Below are 27,344 nucleotides of genomic sequence, written 5' to 3'. Positions count from 1 at the left end.
GAAAAGATCTATATATCTATCTTCATTCTCCAGTGAAATTATTTAAAGCACTAGAATAAGGAATTTTAGAATCTTTTACAGTTTTAGTTTACTTTTCTTCTTTAAAAAAAAATCATTTTGGTTTTTAACCTACCTAGAAGCTTTCTAGGTGTAATTTGAAAATAGTCCCTGTACTCAGAGCAGATAGATAGATCACAAAAAGAGACAAGCTACTCCTGACTGATAGGTGGCAGTTTTATTAAGCAAAGGAAACTTACATATGAGGCTTGTCTTGGACAGGAGAAGGATGAATGGATCCTTGCACTAACCTACCAAATCTTAAACATTTATAAAGAGGTCCTAACTGAATTCAGTCATATGCTGTGTGGGTATTTTCAACATTGTATCAATATACCACCTCTGTGTCTTTGGAGCAGCCTCTGGGAATGGGAAAGACAAATAGAACCCACATTTTTGGTATAGGGGAGAGGGTAGGGAGTCTTTGAGTATCTAAGTCCAGTTCATTTGGTAGTCACATATTTATAAGGATGTTCCCCAACACTGAGATATGTATAACCATACCAATTCACCCAGGCCTTGGTTTTCTATTTTTCAAATAAATACAGCATATCTGTCTCTTATCTAACTCTTCTTAAGAGGAATGTCAAGAATATGAATTCCAAATATACATCATTTAATGATCTTTAATTAATACTTGTATTGTAGATGATTTTCTTAGGAATACTATGGGGGCACCTGGGTGGCTCAGTGGGTTAAAGCCCCTGCCTTCGGCTCAGGTCATGATCCCAGGGTCCTGGGATGGAGCCCCACATCAGGCTCTCTGCTCAGCAGGGAGCCTGCTTCCTCCTCTCTCTGCCTGCCTCTCTGTCTGTGATCTCTGTCTGTTAATAAATAAATAAAATCTTAAAAAAAAGAATAATATGAAATGTGCTTTGGAGAATCTCATATAATTTTTAATGAAACAAAAGATATTTAAAAGTATAATAACCTTCTTAGGCTACAGTGAATTTCAGAACCTAAACTAGAATGGGAACTATTCTCTTATTATAAATGTTTTGTTATATTTTCTTCAAGCTCTTTTCTTTTCCTAGCCAGATTTTTGTGTTCATTTACATATTTGCAATAGTAGCATATTAAATTTAGTATTCTACTTTTCACTACTTCCCTATTGCTGGGCAGTAAAAATTTTTCAGATTTTTTTTGTGTATAAAACAACATGGTATTATTTTGCTACATAAAACTTTTATCACATTTTACATTATATTCTTTTTTAAATTTTTTATTTTTTATAAACATGTAATATATTTTTATCCCCAGGGGTACAGGTCTGTGACATTGGGGAGGGTATGTGCTATGGTGAGTGCTATGAAGTGTGTAAACCTGGCAATTCACAGACATTTTGCTTTATATTCTTAAGATGCATTCCCAGAAGTGGGAATTTGGGCATATATAGTCAGAAAGCTCTCAGAAAGTTATGAAACACAATTACAAAGAAACTAGTGGTGCTCTCCTGGGCAGATGTTCTGAGCATGATGTAGCAGAAATGTCTTCTCTTTGATATCAGCCATAGAACTGAGATGATGAAGCGAAAGTCATCATTTGGAAAGCATGGCAAGGAGACGCACATGTGCTGCTGCTGTGGCTCTAAGGCCTACCACTTTTAGGCTCTAAGGCCTACCACTTTTAGAAGTCAATGTGGCAAATTATTGTTGCCCTGCCAAGTAGAAGAGAAAGTATAACTTGAGTGCAAAGTCAAAAGGTGAAATACCACTGGGACCAGTTCAATGAGGCATGTAAAAGTTGTATACCAGAGATTCAGGCATGGATTCCATGAAGAAGCAACACCTAAACCCAGAAGGGCAGTTGTTGCATTATCCAGTTCAACTTAAGGATTTCAGCAATTAGACATGCAATAAAACTTTTTTTTTAAAAGAAAAACTTTTTTTAAAAGAAAACTTGATAATAAGAAGCAAAACAATATGCTACTTAGAAGCTTAATAAAGAACCATGGAAAGTGATAGCTAAGAGTCCCCCTTTGGAGTTAGAGCAAGCCTTAAAGACTTATCCCTACCGTCTGGCAAAGGAGTCCAAATTTAATTGGATCAGACTGTAAAGCAATTTATACCCATAGGCCATTGTGAAATCAATAGAGCAGTTAGTCAACAATTAATGGAGACTAGCATTTAGATGATAGCAATAGAAACAGACCAGCTAGAAACTTAACAGGAAGATCAAGGAGAGAGACAATCAAAGATAGCCTGACTAAATCCACTGTCATCTCAATAGAAAGCTTTAGAGAGACTGTAAACATGCTGATGGTAAATGAGTCAGAGTGATTATGGATATACCCTGAGGAATAACACCAGAAGTTGTACACTGCAAGGGAAATAAACTTCATGGGAACTGTCCAGGGAAAGGAAGGGAGGGAAGGAGGCAGGGAGGAAGGAAGGAAAGAAGGAAAGAAAGGAAGGTAGGGAAGGAAGGAAAGTAATGAAGGACTACAATAAGTCCTGACATGGAGAGGATCAGTATTCAGAGTTGTTATAATATAGAATCTTAAATGCCCAGTGTTCATCAATGACAAGAATTTGACTTTCAAAGAAATAAGAAAGTGTGACTCATCTACAGGTAAATAAAGCAAGCAAAAGAAACTGCCTTTGAGAGCAGTTCAAAATTCCCATATCCTTATTATTAATCTCTACTGATGACACATTGTCATCATACATTCCTTTACTTCTTTAAACATGGTTTCCTATAGAGTTAAGGTAGAGGAATAGGGAAGCCATAAGCTTGTCTCATCTCTAGAACACAGCTAGATAACTATCAAATCATTCCAAATACCCAAGAAATTGACCTGAGGACTGGTAGAACAAACTGCACATGTAGAGGTAGAAAATAGGAGTTACAGAGAGTCGATTTGAGGGAGAAAAGAACTGTAGGTGCTGCAGGGAAGTGGGAGCCCCGATCACTGAGAGAAGGGTGAGAGAGAAAGAGAAAGAGTTAAAGGAGCACACAAGAGATTGCACAAGGAAAATCTATTCCTCAAAACTATTGATTGGGAAAAGGAAAGGGGCTGCCTACCACAAGTAGTGGTGCTCAAAGTCTGAAGTTTTAGAAGCCTGTGCCATTGTCACAGTAATGACTGGTGGGCTTAGCAGTGCTCCAGTGAGGAAGGAGCCTAGAGATCAGGAGCAGACAGTATGGTTTGAGGATCCCCTGGGTCCCACAGGGAGAAACATTTCCCCTTCTTGGAGTGCATTTGGGAAGGGTGGCATGGCCTCTCTGGGAACAAAAGAGCTGGCAGGCACTAATGTGCTGCCCTGCTTACTGGCATAGGAACAAAGAAACCGGTTAAGGGCAGCAAACCTGGGTGCTAGCTTTTTGCTGTGCTTTAACATAAACTCTGAACCACTGCGTGGTCATGCAACTGCTTTTCAGGGACAAGCCAGCACCAGCAACAGCATGGCAAGACCCTCCCCCAGCAGATCAGTGTGGGTCCCTAAAATTTGGAGTTTTGAACCTAGCTGCATGTCTGAGATAAAACACACAAGTACTCTGGCAGGCAGACAGATCAGACACAGACAGGCAGCAATCTGATGAAAGCTGGGGACACAAGGGGAGAGATTGTTTGCTCTTCTGTGAGGGCTTCTTGAAGAGTGGTGGGTGCAAACTCCCTGGTCTGGGGTCAAGAGAGAGTGGTGTCACCCCCAGCCAAACCCATCAGCACTGACCAACTTGACAGCAACAGAACACCCCCCCCCCCAGTGGATGCTGGCCCTACTTAAAATAAGACCCACCCCTTTGTGCCCTGAAGGTGCATCTCCATAGGACAAGTCTGCTTGAAAATCAGCACAGCAGGCCTCTCCCCCAAAAGACCAGCACAAACCCCTTACACACATCAAGTCATAGAGTGTTGCAAAGCTTCAGGTCTAAGGAAAATAGAATCCATCTTCTTTTAACAAGCAGACCAAAACACACCCAGTTAAAACTTGGCAGAGTGGACAAGGTCCAGACACTCCCCCAGTGAAGGCAAGAAGAAGCTCTGCAGAGGACTGACCTGAGGGAAAGAGCAGCCAATATAAAACAGCAGAATGCACACTTTGAAACACCTCCTAAAGCACAAGGCCCAACACATATAGGACCTCTTCTTAACATAGCCATTACTCTCAGGAGCAGGAATATAACAGTCTTTCTTAAAAATCACACACAAAAAGGTGACCTAAGCAAAATGACAAGTTTGAGGAATTCACCCCAAAAGAAAGAACAAGAAGTAATGGCCAGGGATTTAATCAAAACAGATATAAGTGAGATTCTTGAACCAGAGTTTAAAACAACAATCAAAAGCTTCTGCACAGCAAAGGAAACAGTCAAAAAAACAAAGAGGCAACCCACGGAATGGGAGAAGATATTTGCAAATGACAGTACAGACAAAAGGTTGATATCCAGGATCTATAATGAACTCCTCAAACTCAACCCACACGAAACAGGCAAACACATCAAAAAATGGGCAGAAGATATGAACAGACACTTCTCCAATCAAGAAATACAAATGGCTATCAGACACATGAAAAAATGCTCATCATCATTAGCCCTCAGGGAGATTCAAATTAAAACCACATTGAGATATCACCTTACACCAGTTAGAATGGCCAAAATTAACAAAACAGGAAACAACATGTGTTGGAGAGGATGTGGAGAAAGGGGAACCCTCTTACACTGTTGGTGGGAATGCAAGTTGGTGCAGCCTCTTTGGAGAACAGTGTGGAGATTCCTCAAGAAATTAAAAATAGAGCTTCCCTACGACCCTGCAATTGCACTCCTGGGTATTTACCCCAAAGATACAGATGTCGTGAAAAGAAGGGCCATCTGTACCCCAATGTTTATTGCAGCAATGGCCACAGTCGCCAAACTATGGAAAGAACCAAGATGCCCTTCAACGGATGAATGGATAAGGAAGATGTGGTCCATATACACTATGGAGTATTATGCCTCCATCAGAAAGGACGAATATCCAACTTTTGTAGCAACATGGACGGGACTGGAAGAGATTATGCTGAGTGAAATCAGTCAAGCAGAGAGAGTCAATTATCATATGGTTTCACTCATTTGTGGAGCATAACCAATAGCATGGAGGACAAGGGGCGTTAGAGAGTAGTAGGGAATTTGGGTAAATTGGAAGGGGAGGTGAACCATGAGAGACTATGGACTCTGAAAAACAGTCTGAGGGGTTTGAAGTGGCGGGGGGGGGGGTGGGCGGTTGGGGTACCAGGTGGTGGGTATTATAGAGGGCACGGCTTGCATGGAGCACTGGGTGTGGTGAAAAAATAATGAATACTGTTTATCTGAAAATAAATAAATTGGGAAAAAAAAAATAAAACAACAATCATAAGGATACTAGCTGGGCTTGAGAAAAGTGTCAAAAACATTAGAGAATCCTTTACTGTGGAGATAAAAGAACTAAAAAATGGTCAGTCCAAAATAAAAAAAAAGTGCTATAACTGAGATGCAAAACTGACTGGATGCAATGAGAATGAGAATGGCTGAAGCAGAGGAATAAATCAGTGATATAGAAGATGAAATTATGGAAAATAATAAAGCTGAAAAGAAGAGGGAAGGAAAAGTATTGAATCATGAATGTAGCCTTAGGGAACTCAGTAACTCCTTAAAGCATAATAACATTTGTATCAGGAGTCTCAGAAGAAGAAGAGAGGGAAAAGTGGGCAGAAAGATTATTTGAGAAAATTATAGCTGAAAACTTCTCTAATTGGGGGAAGAAAACAGACATCAAAATCTAAGAGGCACAGAGAGCTCTGATCAAATTCAACAAAAGCTGACCTACACCAAGACATTTCATACTCAAATTCACCAAATACACAGACAAGGAAAGAATTCTGAAAGCAGCAATGGAAAAAAGTCCTTAACCTATAAGGGAAGACAAATTAGGTTTACAGCAGATCTGCCAACAGAAACTTGGCAGGCCAAGTACATTGTATATCAATATACAATAATCAATTACATCTCTATATACAATGTACAATCCAAAAAAATGAAAATAAAACAATTCCATCAGATGAGATTGCATCAAAAGGGATTGCACCAAGAGGAGATAAAATGCTTAGGTGTAATTTTAACAAAAGAAGTGCAAAACTTGTACTTTACAAAACTAGAAAACATTGCTAAAAATTTTTTTAAATTTAAAGGGGACCTAAGTAAATGGAAAGACATTCTGTATTCATGGATTAGAAGATTAAATATTGTTTAAAAGGCAGTACTACCCCCAAATTGATCTATAGATTCAATACAATGCCTATCAGAAGCCCAGCTGGTTTCTTTATAGAAATTGGCATGGTGCTATGAAGTTCAAGTGCCCCAGAGTAGGCAAAACAATCCTGAAAAAGAACAAATCTTGGGTGCCTGGGTGGCTCAGTTGGTTGAGCATCTGCCTTTGGCTCAGATTATGATCTCAGGGTCCCAGAATCAAGCCCCACATTGGGCTCCCTGCTCAGCAGGGAGTCTGCTTTTCCCTCTCCACCTCCCCTTTGCTCATTCTCTCTTTCTCAAATAAATAAAATCTTTTTAAAAAGAGGAGTAGGGAATTTGGGTAAATTGGAAGGGGAGGTGAACCATGAAAGACTATGGACTCTGAAAAACAATCTGAGGGGTTTGAAGTGGTGGGGGGGGTGGGAGGTTGGGGTACCAGGTGGTGGGTATTATAGAGGGCACGGCTTGCATGGAGCACTGGGTGTGGTGAAAAAATAATGAATAATGTTTTTCTGAAAATAAATAAATTGAAAAGAAAAAAAGAGAGAGAGAGAACGAGAAGAAAAAGAATAAAATTGGAGAACTAACACTTCCCAATTTCAAAACTGGCTACAGAAGTACAGTAATCGAGGTAGTGTAATACCAGCATGAAGAAAGACATACAGGCCAGTGGAACAGAATTGAGAATCCAGAAATAGTGTTAAATTTGTGCTCAAATTATTTTCAGAAAATTGATGCCAATACAACTTAATGAGGGAAGAATATTCTCTTCAGTGAATGGTTCTGGGACAATTGAACATCCACATGGAAAAGAATAATGCTGGATTCTTACCACATACCATATGCAAAAATTAACTTAAAATAGATTATAGACCTGAATGTAAGAGCTAAAATTATAAAACTCTTAATGAGAAAACATTAAGTAAATCTTTGTGACCTTGGGTTAGGTAATGCTTTCTTAGATCCACATCAAAAGCGCAAGCCACAACAGAAAAAAATAGATTAAAAGGATTTCCTCAAGTTTTCCAGCATCATATGTTGAAAAGACTGTCTTTTTTTCCATTGTATATTCTTTCCTGCTTTGTCAAAGATTAGTTGAGTGTCCATTTCTGGGTTTTCTATTCCATCCTATTGATCTGTCTGTCTTTGTGCCAGTGACAGCTTTGTAATAGAGCTTAAAGTCTGGAATTATGATGCCTCCAGCTTTGGTTTTCTTTTTCAAGATTTCTTTGGCTCTTTGCGGTCTTTTGTGGTTCCATACAAATTTTAGGATTATTTGTTCTAGCTCTCTGAAAAATGCTGGTAGTGTTTTGATAGGGATTGCATTAAATGTATAGATTGCTTTGGGTAGTTATAGGCATTATAACAGTATTTGCTCTTCTGATACATGAGCATGGAATGTTCTATTTGTGTCTTCCTCAATTTCTCTCATAAGTGTTCCATAGTTTTCAGAGTGCAGATCTTTTACTTCTTTGGTTAGTTTTATTCCTATGTATCTTACAGGTTTTGGTGCAATTGTAAATGGGACCAATTCCTTGATTTCTCTCTCTGTTGCTTCATTGTTGGTGTATAGAAATGCAGCAGATTTCTGTGCTTTGATTTTATATCCTACAACTTTGATGAACTCCTGCATCTGTTCTAGCAATTTTTTGGTGGAATCTTTTGGGTTTTCTACAGGTATCATGTCATCTGCAAAGAGTGAAAGTTTGAGTTCTTCTTTGCCAATTTGGGTGCACTTTATTTCTTTTTGTTGTCTGATAGCTGAGGCTAGGACTTCTACTACCATGTTGAACAACAGTGGTGAGAGTGGACATCCCTGTCATATTCCTGACCTTAGAGGAAAAGCTCTGTTTTTCCCCATGGAGGATGTATTAGCTGTGGGTCTTTCATATATGGCCTTTATGTTGTTGATGTATGTTCCCTCTATCCCTACTTTATGGAGGGTTTTTATCAAGAAAGGATGCTGTATTTTGTCAAATGCTTTTTTCTGCATCATTATTACTTAGCCATAAAAGAGAATGAAATCTTGCTACTTGCAATGACATGGGTGGAGCTAGAATGTATTATACTAAATGAAGTAAGTCAGTTAGAGAAAGACAAATATGTTATGATTTCACTCATATGAAGAATTTAAGAAACATAACAGATTAATATAGGGGAAAGAAAAAAGAGAGGGAGGCAAATCATAGAAGAGACTCTTAATTACAGAAAACAAACTGAGGGTTGCTAAGGGGCAGGTAGGTGGGGGATAGGATAAATGGGTGATGGGCATAAAGGAGAGCGCTTGTTGTGATGACCACTGGGTATTATATATAAGTGATGAATCACTAAATTCTATTCCTGAAACTAATATTACACTATGTGTTAACTAACTGGAATTTAAATAAAAACAAACAAATAAAAAAAAACAGTTGAATTGTAAGTAAATGGAAATTGGGTGAGTTGTATGAGTTGTATGTAAATTATAATCCAATAAAGCTATTGCCAAAAGAAGTGATTCTAAAAAAATTTAGTATTCCTCCTGGCAGAGTGTATGAAATTGCCATTGCCCACTTGAATGTTAATCAATACACACTAAGAAATTTGCCAATTTGATAAACTAGGACAATGGTTCAACTGAAAGAGATTTTGCTCCCCTGTGGCCATTCCACAATGTCTGGAGATGTTTTTTTAAAAGATATTTTATTTATTTTCTTATTTGAAAGACAGAAAGATAAAGATAGAGAGAGAGAGAGAGAGAGCACAAGTGGGAAAAAGGGAAGAGGGAGAGAGAGAAGCAGTTTCCCTGTTGAGCATCGAGTCCAACACGACTCAATCCCAGACCGAAGATCATGACCAGATCCTAAGTCAGACACTTAACTGACTGAGCTACCAAGGTGCCCCAGGAGTTAGTTTTGATTGTCACAACTGGGGTAGGAGGATGCTATTGGCCTCTAATGAGTTGAGGCCAGGTATGCTGCTAAATATCCTACAGCACATAAGGCACCTCCCTACACCAAATAATTTTCCAACCCAAAAGGTCAGTAGTGTTAAGATTATGAAACCATGGACTAGAAATAGCATCTTGTTTCATTTTGTATTTATTAGATTATTAGTAAGGGTAGTTTTTCCCCATATGTTTTCTAAAGAGTTGTATTTTGTAAATCTTCTGTTCGTATGATTTGTTCATATTTCTGATCAATTCACATGAGTTCCTTTTTGTATAAGATTTAACCATTTTACTTATTGAGTTTCTTTAAAATAAATTTTTAAAAATATGAACATGTGTTGGGATGAGCACTGGGTATTATATGCAACTCATGAATCATTGAACACTACAGCAAAAACTTATGATGTACTATATAATGGCTAATTGAACATAATGAAAAAACCTTGAGTATAGAGGACACAAAATTTTAATTAGTTTCAGGTGTACAACGTAATGATTCAATAAGATTATACAAATGCTGTGCTTACCACAATTGCAGCTACCATTTGTCACCATACAAACTGAGTTTATATTCTTCCAGTTGTTTCCTTCCAAATTTTGGTTAGGTTTATATTGACTATTGCTATGTTTATTTTTATATGGTTATACATCATTCTTAATTGTATCTAGTATAGACAGTCCTTCCCCTATCTGCTCACTCCTCCCTCATAATTTCATCTTTATTGAATTATTTTTTCTTAAGGTTTTATTTTTTCACATTTAACTTTTTAAATACATCTATAATTTATTTTAATGTGTATTATGAGATAACACTTTTTTTCTAAAAAAAATAATCTGGTTTTCCTCCTTTTGAAGAAACATTTGGCTTACAGAGCATTTTTGAGACTCAAGAAAATCTTAAAAAAACTAAGCTTTCCACAGCTTTATGCAAGAGAGAGAATGTGCAGCTCCTTATCTTCTTTAACTATGAGGGACAATAATATTCTACAAGGTAGTTAGCCGTTTGTAACTCACCTAACTTAGGACAAAACAGTAGTCATGTATAGCACCATGTCAGTCTTGCAGAAATATATAAAAAAAATATAAATTCTGGGAATGGAAATCCTTTGCAGTTTGGGATTATTAGTAAGTGTTAATGAATTCTTTATATGATCAGAGAATTGAAGAAAATGATACTCTGTGTGTGTGTGTGTGTGTGTGTGTGTTTGGTGGGAAGGAAGACATAATTTCTAATTAAGAAATTAAAAGCAGTTTTCAGGGGGCCCCCTGGGTGGCTCAGTGGGTTAAACCTCTGCCTTCTGCTTGGGTCATGATCTCAGGGTTCTAGGACTGAGCCCCGCATCGGGCTCTCTGCTCAGCGGGGAGCCTGCTCCCTCCACCCCCAGCCTGCATCTCTGCCTGCTTATGACCTCTGTCTGTCAAATAAATAAACAAAATCTTTATAAAAAGAAGTTGTCAATTTATAGCATTATATAGAAATTTTATGAGTCTCTGATAATCAGTTAAATGAATGGGAATAAGTATAGATATCTTCCTATTATCATACAGATGGAGAATGAGTTAGATTCTGCTCGCTCTGAAATAGAACTCCTCAGGAGTCAGATGACAAATGAGAGAATCTCCATGCAGAATCTAGAAGCTTTGCTGGTGGCCAATCGAGACAAAGAATATCAGTCTCAGATAGCGCTTCAAGAAAAAGAATCTGAAATTCAGCTTCTTAAAGAACACCTTTGTTTGGCAGAAAATAAAATGTGAGTTGGTTAGCAATACAGTAGCATGAATTCGTATTTAAAATTTTTTTATACTTTATAGGTTGGTAGAATTTAAAAGCTGGAATTTAGATAATTTAGTGCCCATCTTTTGCCATTAATTAAACTAAGAATCAGAAATACTGTGATTTGCCTAAGATTTAGTACTTGTTTCTATTATATGTTTATCTAAATTTAAATTGAACCATCTTTGTTGATTATTTCCAACAGAGCTTTGGATATAATAAAATGTCTGACCTAAAACATTATCTTTTAGAAATATTATAACAAGTTTTTAGGGAAAAAATTGAGCACTACTGAAACCAGAGGAATTTTCCTGTTTATGGATGCACCTGGATTGCTGCCGAGTATTTAGACTTGTCACTTAGTATTTCCTTAGTATTGGGCACCTGGAAGAACTCTTATATTCACAGAATACTGAAGACTTCCCTTAGAGCACTGACTTTGGGTTTTTTGTTTTTTTAAGCATCCCTAGCTCCATTACCATCTTATTACAAGACCCTTGGCTAGGAGGTAGTAGAAATGCCTGCCTGGACAGTGAATGTTTTATTATTAAACCTGGTGACCTCTCACAAAAACCGATGGGGACCCTTAGCCTGGGTTTTCTGTCCCATCTATAACACTTTTTCATCCCCTCAACTCTGTCCTCCCATCCTAGAATGGGACCCGGGGAGAACGATAGGAATCATGGTCTTAGGAATCAGTCACTCCTAGGACCCCTGACTGAGGAAGAGTTGCAAAGCCAGGGCCAGTTTCCTTGAGAAACTATTTTCAGGTTATGGCAGCTGTGAGTCATTCTTTTCAGTCACAGTAGCTGGGCTTTTGTAATATCTTCAACTGGTTCTGCAGGATCACTTTCTCAAGCTGGTATTTGGAAATCTACCTTGGTGAAATATACCCAACCCCCTCACCTTTAGGGATGCATTTTGTTTTAGAATGTATAATCACTTAGAACTGGTAAGCATAATAAACTCTTATGTTCTTAATCTCTAAAGTTTAGATTTCAGCAGTCAACAGTGCTGTCCGGCAGGCAAAGAGGATAAAATGTTCTGTGCAAGCAGCATTCATTGCTTTCACCATCTTCCTTATGATAGTGTGCCTTATCACAGAGTTTTTTTTTTCCAATTTATTAATTTTCAGAAAAACAGTATTTATTATTTTTTCACCACACCCAGTGCTCCATGCAAGCCGTGCCCTCTAGAATACCCACCACCTGGTACCCCAACCTCCCACCCCCCTGCCACTTCAAACCCCTCAGACTGTTTTTCAGAGTCCATAGTCTCTCATGGTTCACCTCCCCTTCCAATTTACCCAAATTCCCTACTCCTCTCTAACGCCCCTTGTCCTCCATGCTATTGGTTATGCTCCACAAATAAGTGAAACCATATGATAATTGACTCTCTCTGCTTGACTTATTTCACTCAGCATAATCTCTTTCAGTCCCGTCCATGTTGCTACAAAAGTTGGATATTCATCCTTTCTGATGGAGGCATAATACTCCATAGTGTATATGGACCACATCTTCCTTATCCATTCATCCGTTGAAGGGCATCTTGGTTCTTTCCATAGTTTGGCGACTGTGGCCATTGCTGCTATAAACATTGGGGTACAGATGGCCCTTCTTTTCACGACATCTGTATCTTTGGGGTAAATACCCAGGAGTGCAATTGCAGGGTCGTAGGGAAGCTCTATTTTTAATTTCTTGAGGAATCTCCACACTGTTCTCCAAAGAGGCTGCACCAACTTGCATTCCCACCAACAGACAGATCATCGAAGCAGAAAATCAATAAAGAAACAAGAGCATTGAATGACACTTATCACAGAGTTTTTGAGGCATTGTTTGGCTCTAAGGAGGATCCTGTTAAATTGAAGGGATTTTGTTTTTTACAGTTTGTATATGTATACAGTTTGTATATGCAAATATAAATTGCATGAATCAAATTTCATTATAAGTATATACAAGACACTTGATTTAATAAATATACATAGTAGGACTAATAATGGTATTGATCATTTGGTTATAATACTACTTTGTATATAATACCTTAAAGTACTTTAAAAAATAGATAATATAGATAGATAATAATAATATTACCCATCTAAACATAGGGAAACAGAGAGAGAAGTTTTAACTAATTGAATGGGATAACAAAACAAGAGCATTGAATGACACATTGGACCAGATGGATCTCATAGATGTATACAGAACATTCCACCCTAAAACAACAGAATACTCATTCTTCTCAAGTGCACATGGAACCTTCTCAAGAATAGACCACATACTGGGTCACAAATCAGGACTCAACCGATACCAAAAGACTGAGATTATTCCCTGCATATTCTCAGATCACAATGCTTTGAAACTGGAGCTCAATTACAACGAAAAGTTCAGAAGGAACTCAAACACCTGGAAGCTAAAGACCACCTTGCTTAAGAATGCTTGGATCAACCAGGAGATCAAGGAAGAACTGAAACATTTCATGGAAACCAATGACAATGAAGACACTTCAGTCCAAAACCTATGGGATACAGCAAAGGCGGTCCTAAGGGGGAAATACATAGCCATCCAAGCCTCCCTCAAAAAAATTGAAAAATCCAGAACACAGCAGCTGTCTCTACACCTTAAAAAACTGGAGAATCAACAACAAATCAAACCAACTCCACACATAAGAAGGGAAATAATCAAGATTAGAGCAGAGATCAATGAGGTAGAAACCAGAGATACAGTAGAACGTATCAATGAAACTAGAAGCTGGTTTATTGAAAGAATCAATAAGATCAATAAACCATTGGCAACACTAATCCAAAAGAAAAGAGAGAAAGCCCAAATTCATAAAATTATAAATGAAAAAGGAGAGATCACAACAAACACCAAGGAAGTAGAAACAATCATCAGAAGTTATCTATCAACAGTTATATGTCAATAAGCTAAGCAACCTAGATGAAATGGATGCATTCCTGGAACTATAAAATCCCAAAATTGAACCAGGAAGAAATTGACAACATGAATAGACCAATATCTAGTAACGAGATTGAAGCAGTGATCAAAAACCTCCAAAAAACAAGAGCCCAGGACCTGGTGGATTCCCTGGGGAATTCTACCAAACTTTCAAAGAAGAAATAACACCTATTCTCCTGAAGCTCTTTCAAAAAATTGAAGCAGAAGGAAAACTTCCTGACTCTTTCTATGAAGCCAGCTTTACCCTGATCCCCAAACCAGGCAAAGACCGTACCAAAATGGAGAATTTCAGACCAGTATCACTGATGAATATGGATACTAAGATTCTCAACAAGATCCTAGCAAACAGGATCCAACAGCACATCAAAAAGATTATCCACCATGATCAGGTGGGATTCATCCCTGGGCTACAAGGATGGTTCAACTTTTGCAAATCAATCAATGTGATAGAACAAATTAATAAGAGAAGAGAGAAGAACCACATGGTCCTCTCAATCGATGCAGAAAAAACATTTGACAAAATCCAGCATCCATTCCTGATTAAAACGCTTCAAAGTATAGGGATAGAGGGAACATTCCTGAACCTCATCAAATCTATCTATGAAAGACTCACAGCAAATATCATCCTCAATGGGAAAAAGCTTGCGTCCTTCCCGTTGAGATCAGGAACACGACAAGGATGCCCACTCTCACCACTCTTGTTCAACATAGTATTAGAAGTCTAGCAACAGCAATCAGACAACAAAGGGAAATAAAAGGTATCCAAATTGGTAATGAAAAAGTCAAACTCTCTCTCTTTGCAGATGACATGATTCTTTATATGGAAAATCCAAAAGACTCCACCCCCAAACTACTAGTACTCATACAGCAATTCAATAACATGGCAGGATACAAAGTCAATGTACAGAAATCAGTGGCTTTCTTATACACTAACAATGAAAATACAGAAAGGGAAATTAGAGAATCGATTCCATTTACTATAGCACCAAGAACCATAAGATACCTGGGAATAAACCTTACCAAAGAGGTAAAGGAACTGTACTCGAGGAACGACAGAACACTCATGAAAGAAATTGAAGAAGACACAAAAAGATGGAAGACCATTCCATGCTCTTGGATCGGAAGAATAAACATTGTTAAAATGTCTATACTTTTCATGCCATTCCGATCAAAATTCCACTGGTATTTTTCAAAGAGCTGGAGCAAATAATCCTAAAATTTGTATGGAATCAGAAGAGACCCCGAATCGCTAAGGAAATGTTGAAAAACAAAAATAAAACGGGGAGCATCACGTTACCTGATTTCAAGCTTTACTACAAAGCTGTGATCACCAAGACAGCATGGTACTGGCATAAAGACAGACACATAGACCAGTGGAACAGAGTAGAGAGCCCAGATATGGACCCTCAACTCTATGGTCAAATAATCTTCTACAAAACAGGAAAAAATATACAGTGGAAAAAAGACAGTCTCTTCAATAAATGGTACTGAGAAAACTGGGCAGCTATATGTAGAAGAATGAAACTCGACCATTCTCTTACACCGTACTCGAAGATAAACTCAAAATGGATAAAAGACCTCAACGTGAGACAGGAATCCATCAGAATCCTAGAGGAGAACATAGGCAGTAACCTCTTCGATATCAGCCACAGCAACTTCTTTCAAGATATGTCTCCAAAGGCAAAGGAAACAAAAGCGAAAATGAACTTTTGGGACTTCATCAAGATCAAAAGCTTCTGTGCAGCAAAGTAAACAGTTAACAAGACAAAGAGGGAACCCATGGAATGGGAGAAGGTATTTGCAAATGACAGTACAGACAAAAGGTTGATATCCAGAATCTATAAAGAACTCCTCAAACTCAAAACACACAAAAGAGACAATCATATTTTTAAAAAAGGGGGGGGGGGCAGAAGATATGAACAGATGCTTCTCCAATAAAGACATACAAATAGCTATCAGATACATGAAAAAATGTTCTTCATCATCACTAGCCATCAGGGAGATTCAAATTAACCACATTGAGATACCACCTTACACCAGTTAGAATGGCCAAAATTAGCAAGACAGGAAACAACATGTGTTGGAGAGGATGTGGAGAAAGGGGAATCCTCTTACACTGTTGGTGGGAATGCACGTTGGTGCGGCCACTTGGGAGAACAGTGTGGAGATTCCTCAAGAAATTAAAAATAGAGCTTCCCTATGACCCTGCTATTGCACTCCTGGGTATTTACCCCAAAGATACAGATGTAGTGAAACGAGGGCTATCTGTACCCCAATGTTTATAGCAGCAATGGCCACAGTCGCTAAACTGTGGAAAGAACCAAGATCCCCTTCAACGGACAAATGGATAAGGAAGATGTGGTCCATATACACTATGGAGTATTATGCCTCTATCAGAAAGGATGAATACCCAACTTTTGTAGCAACATGGACGGGACTGAAAGAGATTATGCTGAGTGAAATAAGTCAACAGGGAGAGTTATCATATGGTTTCACTTATTTGTGGAGCATAACAAATAGCATGGAGGACAAGGGGAGATGGAGAGGAGAAGGGAGTTGAGGGAAACTAGAAGGGGAGGTGAACCATGAGAGACTATGGACTCTGAAAAACAATCTGAGGGTTTTGAAGGGGTGAGGGGTGGGAGGTTGGGGGAACCAGGTGGTGGCTATTAGAGGGGGCACGGATTGCGCAGAGCACTGGGTGTGGTGCAAAAACAATGAATACTGTTATGCTGAAAAGAAATAAAAAATTAAAAAAACTAATGAATGGGACTGAGAGAGCTTAGCCTTTTCAAGTAGGCTATATTCATATTCACTACTTCTAAAATTGGCATATTTTATTTTATTTTATTTTTTTCCCAATTTATTTATTTTCAGAAAAACAGTATTCATTATTTTTTCACCACACCCAGTGCTCCATGCAAGCTGTGCCCTCTATAATACCCACCACCTGGTACCCCAACCTCCCACCCCCCCCGCCACTTCAAACCCCTCAGATTGTTTTTCAGAGTCCATAGTCTCTCATGGTTCATCTCCCCTTCCAATTTACCCAAAAGCACATACCCTCTCCAATGTCCATAAGCCTACACCCCTTCTCCCAACCCCCCTCCCCCCAGCAACCCACAGTTTGTTTCATGAGATTAAGAGTCACTTATGGTTTGTCTCCCTCCCTATCCCATCTTGTTTCATGGATTCTTCTCCTACCCACTTAAGCCCCCATGTTGCATCACCACTCCCTCATATCAGGGAGATCATATGATAGTTGTCTTTCTCCGCTTGACTTATTTCGCTAAGCATGATACGCTCTAGTTCCATCCATGTTGTCACAAATGGCAAGATTTCGTTTCTTTTGATGGCTGCATAGTATTCCATTGTGTATATATACCACATCTTCTTGATCCATTCATCTGTTGATGGACATCTAGGTTCTTTCCATAGTTTGGCTATTGTGGACATTGCTGCTATAAACATTCGGGTGCACGTGCCCCTTTGGATCACTACGTTTGTATCTTTAGGGTAAATTACCCTAAAGATAAAATTGGCATATTTTAGATGTACTAATACATCCATAAAAATCATAGTCTGGCATGGTTCCTATGAGCAACCATTGCCAACATGGTTTAATGTGTTAAGTCCTAGCCATATTTTAAATTTAATCAGCTGTCACTCTTACTTTTTTTTAACACAGGGCCATCCAGAGTAGAGATGTGGCCCAGTTCAGAAATGTTGTAACACAGTTGGAAGCTGATTTAGACATTACTAAACGACAACTAGGGACGGAGCGCTTTGAAAGGTAAGTTCGTCTCTATGCAGTGTTCAGTCTGGAAAACATTGTTGTTGTTATTGTTCTTACATAACAACAGATTTTGATAATTTCATGATAGCCTTTAAAGTATGAACTGAACTACAGTTTTATGATGGAATTTGTAACATCACTGGATATAAAATTTAAAAGCCTCACTATTTTGCTTCAGGGAAAGGGCTGTACAAGAACTTCGCCGCCAGAATTACTCAAGTAATGCTTATCATATGAGTTCTACAATAAAGCCAAATACAAAATGTCATTCACCAGAACGTGCTCACCATCGATCTCCTGACCGAGGCCTAGATCGATCATTAGAAGAGTAAGTAGTTCAAGGATCCATTCTCTGGAGATCATATAGAATATTTGAGGAAGTAAGGAAGTTCAAATTAGTCTATCATTAATAGTTCTATTTAAACACAATTACATCATTAAGTATATAGACATAAAAGTGAAATATTTTGATGATTAGTTTTATGTAAATTTACTAAAATAAAAGATCTTTATCTAATGTTTATATAAGTTATATATTTAAAATGTAATTTTCTTCTTATTCTAAAACTTAAATTTTTCCATATGCTCACATTAACAAAATATTAGTTAATTACAGCACTATAAAATGCTTATGCTTTAGGAAAGCAGTTTATTTTTCAGAGGAAAATATTTTAGATATATTCTGATATGTCACAAATTTTGTACAAATGCTTGAATTTCTAAATAAATTCAAACTTATAAAAAGTTATAAAAATAAAATAATGCACAGAACAGCTATATACCTTTTACCCATGCACATCATTAAAATTTTACTCCATTTGCTTTCTCTATGTTTGAGACAACACATTTGCTATCTTATTTACTCACACTTTTACATATATTTTCTTTCCATGCATGCATGGGTGCATACACGCACATGCACATGCACACATTTTAAAAACCTGAAATACCTCCAGTTCCAAACCATCTCCCCAGGTTTCTTCCTTTCTTTTTTCCATTTTGTATTTGTATGTCCTTTCTTCTACAGTAAGAACCCTGGCTCAACATTGTGTTTATCAACAATATGTATGTAGTTACTCTTTTGCTCAATCCCAGAGTGCATCTAAAATAGGTACGAAATTTCTTCACCTATATCACTACATTAAATAGACCAACATTAAAGTTTATGATCTATCTGTAATTCCTGTCTCCATATACTACTCTGCATAAATCTTGAGGGCATACAGTCAAATACTGAGTTTATAAATTACTTAGATTAATTCCTTTTTTCCCCTTTTGCTGTGATTATGATATGCATTTAAAATAACACTAGTTTCATTTACTTCAATTTGCTTTCACTTTTCTTTTTTTTCCTTGATTTAGTTTTATTTTTGAATATGTAGATTAATATGCTTTTAAAAGTCAAAACTCTGCAAAAAGTAATAACCAGAGAAGTATTACTTTCTCCTATATACCCTCCATCCCGTGTCCCCCATATTGCTTTATGGTTTATATAATGACATTCAGGTATATTTTTCTTTTCATATGCAAAAGGTGGCATACTATATATGTTTCTTTATACTTTTCTTTTAGAAGTCACTTTATATTCATACAATTTCCCCTTGTTCCTTTTTACAGTTGCATAGTATTCCATACCATAGTTATGCAACTGACCTCTTATATTTGGACATTTAGGTAGTTTTCAACAATTTGCAATTACAAATAAGACTACAATGAATGTATTTTCATATTGGTGGAGGTGTATCTTCAGGATAAATTCCTAGAAGCAGGGTTTCTGGGTCAAAGTGTAAATGTGTATGTATATAGTTTGGTTAAATAGTGTCAAAATCCCCCTCTGCCAGGGTTGTAGTATTTTTCATTCCCATCAACTATGGTTTAAAGTGCCTGTTTCCCTACAGCATCATCAGCAGAGTATACTGTCAAGTTCTTGAGTTTTTGTGAGTATAGTGGGTAAGAAATGGTATTTCAGTGTAGTTGTAATTTGCATTTATTTCTCTTTTTATGAGTGAATTTTAATATCTTTTCATATGTTTAAGGGCTGTTTTATATCTTTTTTTAAATTAGCCATTTCTTTTGCCCATTTTTCTAATGGAATGTTCTCTTTTTGTTAAATTTTCTTTGTAAATGTGGGAAATTAACTTTTTTTTATTTACAAAGCAGTTTTTGTTTCTCACTTTTACTTTTAGTACATGAATTTTTCAATGTTATCAAAAAATAAACTATTATCTTTATCCTCTCACCCCACCCCCCATTGACTTTACTGAGAAAAGAATCACATTGCTTTCTGCTAACATATTTAATGAGCAACAATAGATTTATTTCACATTATAAAAGAATAATGGGAAATTAACTTTTTATTACTGATATATGTTGCAATTATTTTCTTCCATTTTGTCACTTTTCTTTTGAATTTACTTAAACTATTTTTTACATGGAAAAGTTTCTGTTTTTATGCAGTCAAATTTTTAAATATATTTTAAACATCCAATTTCTGTTTATAGTTAGAAAAATCTTTTCTTATACCCAGATAGATAATAGAGAAAATCAGTGTTTTTAGTTTCAATGTTTTAGTACTTAAATAAGTTTTATATATATATATATATATATATATATATATATATATATATATAACTTATTACATTTAGATTTCTGCTTCATTTAAAGTTAATTTTGTATATGGTATGAAAAATGGGTCTAATTTTACTTTTTTCCAAATGACTAACCAGTTTTTCAAAGATAATTTAGTAAAAATATTTTGTCCAAGTGATTCAAGTCTCTCTCTGGACTTTCTCTTCTGTTCCTTTGGGTTTATATGTTCAAATCCCACACTATTTTAATTATAGGGCCTTTGTAATATTTTTCATTTTTTAGGACTAGTTTGATGGTTTGCTGGTAAACTGGCTCTCCGAAGAAGGGAAGGGAGAAGCCCTGATTTGTAGCATTTGCCAATTTCAGTGGTGTAAATATGTTCACTGTGGCCAGGAAGCCACTTTGTTTGTTTCCTCTTTCTTTCTTGTTTTCTTTCTTTCTCTTTCTTTATGTTAATGTGTAGTTGATATACAGTGTTATCTTAGTCTCAGGTGTACAATATAGTGATTACACAATTCTACATATTCTATAAATATATTGTACAGTTTCAAGCTACCAAGCTAGTTTAACTACCAGCTCACAAAATTTCTGAATATTTACAATCAGCTGTAAGCCAGCTCCAGCATACTGATAATCTAGCGCCTATAGGAGCACTTCCTTTTAAGTATTTGCCTATATTTTCATGTGAGTTTGTTTTCCATGTTACACAACTAATGAATCGTTGAACACTACAACAAAAACTTAGAATGTTGCATCTGAAAGTAGCATTAGCTTATCTAGCTCCAATTTAAAAAGCCCATTGGAATTTTTATTAGAATCACATGAAATTTATAAATTAACTTGGGGAGAACTGACATCTTGGTAATGTTGAGCTGCCCTAGCCAAAAAAACAAGGATGTCCTTCCATTTTTTCAAACTCACATGTGTCATTCAAGAATAATAAAAAATAGGGGCACATGGGTGGCTCAGTGGGTTAAAGCCTCTGCCTTCGGCTCAGGTCATGATCTCAGGGTCCTGGGATCAAGCCCCACATCAGGCTCCCTGCTCAGCAGGGAGTCTGCTTCCTCCTCTCTCTCTCTGTCTACTTATGATCTCTGTCTGTCAAATAAATAAAATCTTAAAAAAAAGAATAACAAATAGCATGGAGGACAAGGGGCGTTAGAGAGGAGTAGGGAATTTGGGTAAATTGGAAGGGGAGGTGAACCATGAGAGACTATGGACTCTGAAAAACAGTCTGAGGGGTTTGAAGTGGTGGGGGGGTGGGAGGTTGGGGTACCAGGTGGTGGGTATTCTAGAGGGCACGGCTTGCATGGAGCACTGGGTGTGGTGAAAAAATAATGAATACTGTTTTTCTGAAAATAAATAAATTGGAAAAAAAAAGAATAATTAAAAAAATAAATAAATAAAATCAAAAGCTTTTTTTAATTAAAAATGAGTTGCAGTTTTCTTTATATAGGTTTTGAACATTTCTTAAGTTTATTCCTAAATAGTTTATCTTTAGTTTTTCCCCCCCATTCATTTTCTCTTCAAAAAATGCTATTTTTGCATGTTAATTTATCATCACGTTATTGTGCTAGATTTTTTTTATTGTTTCATTGAGTTTTATTATTGACTCATTAGGGGAGTCCAGATATATTATCATGTCATCTGCAAAAAAGAGATCATTTTATTTCTTCTTTCCCTATTTTTATCTCTTGAATTTTATTCTCTAATTAATTGCAATAGCTAGTATCCTCAGAATAGTGATAAACAGTAGTGGAGAAAATGGGCACCCTTGTTTTGATTCTGACCTTAAGTGGAAATGCCTCTAGGGTTTGTCAAGTAAATGTAAGATGCTGGCTTTAGGACTGAGGTATAAATGTTTTATGATATCTGCCCATTTTTATTTTCTCAAGATTTTATATTTTATTAGGAATAGGTGTTTAATTTTTTCAAGGGCTTTTTCAGCAACTGTAGAGATATGGTTTTTCTCTTTAGAACTATAACTTTGTGAATTATTTGAAAAGATTTTCAGATATTGAACCATCTTTGAATTTATGGTATAAACCTTACTTGGTCTTAATGTATTCTATTCTTAATGTTCACTCATATTTTATTGTAGATTTGTGTATCAATATTTGTGATATTGGTCTATAATTTTTGTACTCTCTTAGCAAGTTTAGATATCAGTGTTATATTTGCTGCAAAAAAGAAATTTGAGAGTTTTCACTTACTGTGCTTTGAAACAATTTATGTAGTTTGTGATCATCTCTAAGGATTTGTTTGGGTTCACCTTTGAAACCACACAGTCTTGGTTCTTTCTTTTTTGTGAAATATACTTCCTTGATAAATTTTTCTGTTTTTTGGGGGGGTTGTTTTAAGCTTTTTATCTCTATTTGTCTAAAAATAATCTATTTTCTCTAGGATCAATTTTTTAAAGATTTTATTTATTTGAGCGACTGAAAGAAAGAGAGCATGAATGTATACATGAGTGGGGGAGGGATAGAGGCAGAGGGAGAAGCAGACTCCCCACTGGAGTCTCAAGATGGAACTCATCCTGAGACCCTGGGATCATGACGGGGGCTGGAGGCAGATACTTAACCAACTGAGCCATGAGGTGCCTCTCTCTAAGTTTTTGAATTTATTTGCACAGAAGAAACCAATGCTTTATCTTATGAATTTTTAAATTTCCTTTTTATAAATAGCTATATCCCATTGGCATTTCTTAATTGTAGATATGTGCTTTCCTCTTCTATTTCTTTGTTACCTTAGCCAGTGACTTGTTTACTTTGTTTATTGCCTCAAAGAATAGCTTTTTAATTTATTGATTTATTTTATCTTACTAATTTATGGTTTCATTTATCTTATTTCTTTCCTCTGCTATCTTTTTATTTACTTGGTTGGTTTTGTTCCCTCAGTATTTTAAGTTAGGAATTTAATTCATTTATTGCCATTCTTTCATTCTTATTGATATAAATATTATGAATTTTCCAATGATCATTACTTTAAATGTATCCCATAGATTCTGATATATTGTTTTTATTATCATTTTTTTAGAAGTTCTGTAATTTCTGTTTGTGTTTTCACTTTTACCCAAGAGTTATATGATAGAAAATCTTATAATTTCCAGTTAGAAGAGCTTTTTGTGTTTCCATTTCATTTTTAAATTTCTAGTGTTATTGCATTGTGATTAGAGAGTATTGTTTATAATGTTTCTATTGTGGAGACTACTGATGTTTTCCTTGTACTCTACTACATGATGAATTTGTGTGGATAGTTCATGTGCCCCTGAAAAAATGTATTCTTTCTTATCAAGATATATATTTCTTGTGTGTGTGTATATAAATATAAAAGATTTACCTAATTTTATTTAGTTCTTTTATGTCATTTCTTAATTTTTATTCACTTGACCTGTTTTACTAAGAATGGTGCTTTAAAATCTCCTGTATTGTTTTTATTTCTTTATCTATCTCCTCTATAAATTTTGTTTTATGTAAGTTTTCTGTTTTGTTTGCTGCATGGATATTCAGAACTGCTGTATCTTCATTGTGGAATGTGGATTTTATGAAGTGTGCCTTTCCAGTACATTTAATTTTGGGGGGTTGGGAGGGGCTTGGTGTCTACTTGTCTAGTATTAGAGTTACAGGTACTTAATGTCTCCATCTGCCTTGCAAATCTTTGTCCATCTCTTTATTTTTAGTTCTTCTGAGTCACTGAATTTTAAGTGTCTCTCTTATTTATAGTATGGATTTAAGTTTTGCTTAATGAGCTATTTTAAAATAGTGGATGAGGTAAGCTTCTTCACATTATTGATATGACTTTAAAATTTGGTCTCAACTCTGTCATATTATCATATGATAACTGTGTTTATTGTGTGACATTTACTGCATTTCTCAATTTGGCTATTCTTTGCTTTTGGTCATTTCTTTTGATATTCAAGGCTTGTATTTTATTATAGTAGTCACCTTCCTCTTAATAATTTAAAGAGTGCCATTAATTCTCCTTTTTCTTACTTAGCCTTTTGCTGTTAGTTTTAAATGGTATATTTTGACTGCCACCTATTACCTAGACAACAGTCAATGTATTTAATTTACTTTCCCCAACCGCTGATCTGTTAACTACCCCTATATTTTTAACTCTTCAAAGTTGTCCGATAAATGGAATCACATATATATCCTCTAGTAGCTGACTTTCATGCAGCATAATATATTTGGGATATATCCAGGTTGTTAAATGGATCAGATTTTGTTGCATGTTCCTTTTAACTGCTGAGCAGTATTTCCTTGTATGTCTGCACCACAGCTTTGTTTGCTTTGTTATACTTTTTATTTTGAAATGACTACATTCTCACAAGTAGTTGCAAAAATAATACAAATAATCCCACATATATAAATGATAAATGTATAATAAAATTTTATGTAACTACATTAAAAAAAAAGATAATCTTACATATCCTTACCCCAACTTCCCCAATGGCAATATCTTATAAACTGGGACATTGATTTTGGTACAAAATGATTAACTAGGCCATAGGCCTTATTCAGATTTCATTTTTACATACACTCATATGTATGTGTATGTGCGCAGTTGTTTTTTTTTTTTTTAAGATTTTTTATTTATTTGCCAGAGACAGAGAGAGAGTACACACAAGCAGGCAGAGAGGCAGGCAGAGGCAGTGAGAGAAGCAGGCTCCCTGCTGAGCAAGGAGTCTGATGTGGGACTTGATCCCAGAACCCTGGGATCATGACCTGAGCCGAAGGCAGTGGCTTAACCAACTGAGCCACCCAGGCGTCCCGGTTTTGTTTTGTTTGTTTGTTTGTTTGTTTTTTAAATAAGACTCATCTACCACAGTTACAAGTGGAGTACCATACTATATTGTCCATCAGAACCAAGGAATTTGCTCCCTCTTGTGATAACCTTTTTATAAGTCACAGCCCTTCCCTCCTCCTCCCTGGAAAACACTAATATGTTCTTCATATCTTCAATTCTGTCATTTTGAGAATGTGATATAAATGAAATCACACACAGTGTATAACATTTTGAGATTGGATTTTTTCATTTAGCACAATGCCCATGAGATCCATCCAAGTTGTATTTACAACCATAAAAGACTCTTAACTATAGGGAACAAACTGAGGGTTGCTGGAGGGGCTCTGGGTAGGGGGATGGGGTAAGTGGATGAAGGACATTAAGGAGGGCATTTGATGCAATGAGTAGTGGATGCTATATGCAGCTGATCAATCACTAAACTCTACCCCTGAAACTAATAATATACTATATGTTAGCTAAATTGAATTTAAATTTGAAAAAGATAGTTCATTTCTTTTTATTGTTGAATATTATTCCATGTTATGGATATATCACAGTTTATGAAAGCTGAATGAAAAAAATACATTGTCTATGTTTTCCTTCACAGAGGCTGGGAAAAAATTTTTAAGTATTGATAAAGTAATGTCAGAATACATGTTGTACATCAGTGAAATCTTAAATTTATTAAATTTATTAATCTGCAATTTTTTTCTCTCTCATAGGAATCTTTGCTATAGAGATTTCTGACACAGGAAAAGATTCTTCACATCCTTGGGAAAGGTCAAAGTTACAAACTGATTTTTTTTTTTTGCTACATGATTGCATTTATCTTTTGAATGCTTGACAATGTTAAATGTATTTATTAACTTTGTGCCTCTGAATCTCTGTTCTCATGTGCCATATTGCAGTGATCTGAGATGACTTATAAAAACAAAAATGCATATGGCTTTCTATCCGTGCAGTAATAGTGAGTGTAAAATCTGCTTACTTCACTATTGAACACTGTTATGTTAACTATCCGGAGTAAATAAAGAAGCTTATAAAAAGAGGGAAAAGTGTTTTTACAAAACTGATTTCCTTTCCTTTCTTGATATCTCAAATAATTGGTTGGTTAAATTTTTTCTTTGTGATTTATGCTTTCATTGATGGAGAAGTTGTGTCAAAATAGGCAAAGTTTACTAATACTGGCCTGGGACCCAATATTCCATTTGGGAACCAACCTGACATAATTTCCAGGCCATAATCTGATTTCAAAGCAGCAAATAGTAGGAGTGTTTCAGAGTTTTTAAATCCATAGTATTGTACCACTAATTAACATACATTTTCTGCAATTGTGTTTACCCATACTATTTTTAGAAAGGTAGGTGATGCTATATTGTCAAGAATGTAAGATTTTTTAAAAATCTGTATTTTAATAAGTTTTCTTTACCATATTAAAGTACTGCAATCAACTTAATTGCCATTTTATTCATTTAACTTTTTTGCCTGTGGCAGGTGTCTGTAACTTAGAGTAACAAGTTTAGTGATGTTTTCTTATTTCTCCTAAAATTTCTTAAATCTCTTCCCTTTTCTATCCATAGGCTTTGATTTAATGTTGATATTAAAGCCTGAACATTACTGTATTTTACTGATTGATATGAGCTATTTGTATTCTTTCCATTTTAATAAAAAAAAGTCCTGTCATTAATAATATTCATATGAAGTAGACAATTTCTCATTTTATGTAGTTACTATACAGTATCACTACAATAGAACAGTGCAATGATTTAGGTCTTGTTTAATCACTAATATTCTAATATTTTACTATAAATTCATGCTATATATTGACTTTAGTTTGAGTTTTAAAAACTTTGAGGTTTACTCATCTAGTTCAAGACAGTCATTACAGCTTGGTTTTAAAAACTGAATAATTTAGGGGCACCTGGGTGGCTTAGTGGGTTAAAGCCTCTGCCTTCGACTCAGGTCATGATCCCAGGATCCTGGGATTGAGCCCCACTCTGCTCAGTGGGGAGCCTGCTTCTTTTTCTCTCTGCCTGCCTCTCCGCCTACTTGTGATTTCTGTCTGTCAAATAAATAATAAATAAAATCTTTTTAAAAATTGAATAATTTAAAATAAGATGTCCTTTTAATAAACATTTTAGAGAATAATATACAAAAAATGTTCTTGCTAATATTAAGTAATATACTGATAAATATGAAAAATTAACCTTTGATAGGTGATACAGTGACCTAAGCACTAGATCACCACAGCAT

The 27,344-nt window shown here is 36.0% G+C and overlaps 1 protein-coding gene across 1 annotated transcript in view; it reads left to right on the top strand.

The window, feature by feature from the left end:
• Positions 1–26,154, top strand: part of TSGA10 (testis specific 10) — a 152,272-nt gene extending 126,118 nt beyond the window's left edge. The window contains exons 17-20 of the mRNA XM_044263887.1: positions 10,739–10,941; positions 17,607–17,711; positions 17,893–18,042; positions 25,814–26,154. Coding sequence (XP_044119822.1) covers positions 10,739–10,941; positions 17,607–17,711; positions 17,893–18,042; positions 25,814–25,838 — 483 coding nt within the window. The 3' untranslated portion in view covers positions 25,839–26,154. The remainder of the gene's footprint in view (positions 1–10,738; positions 10,942–17,606; positions 17,712–17,892; positions 18,043–25,813) is intronic.
• Positions 26,155–27,344: the final 1,190 nt, after the last annotated feature.

The sequence above is a fragment of the Neovison vison genome, chromosome 8 (assembly GCF_020171115.1).
Source record: "Neovison vison isolate M4711 chromosome 8, ASM_NN_V1, whole genome shotgun sequence".
Taxonomy (NCBI): Eukaryota; Metazoa; Chordata; class Mammalia; order Carnivora; family Mustelidae; genus Neogale; species Neogale vison.
The sequence above is the reverse complement of the archived record's forward strand: the minus strand, read 5'-3'. Positions and strand labels throughout refer to the sequence as shown.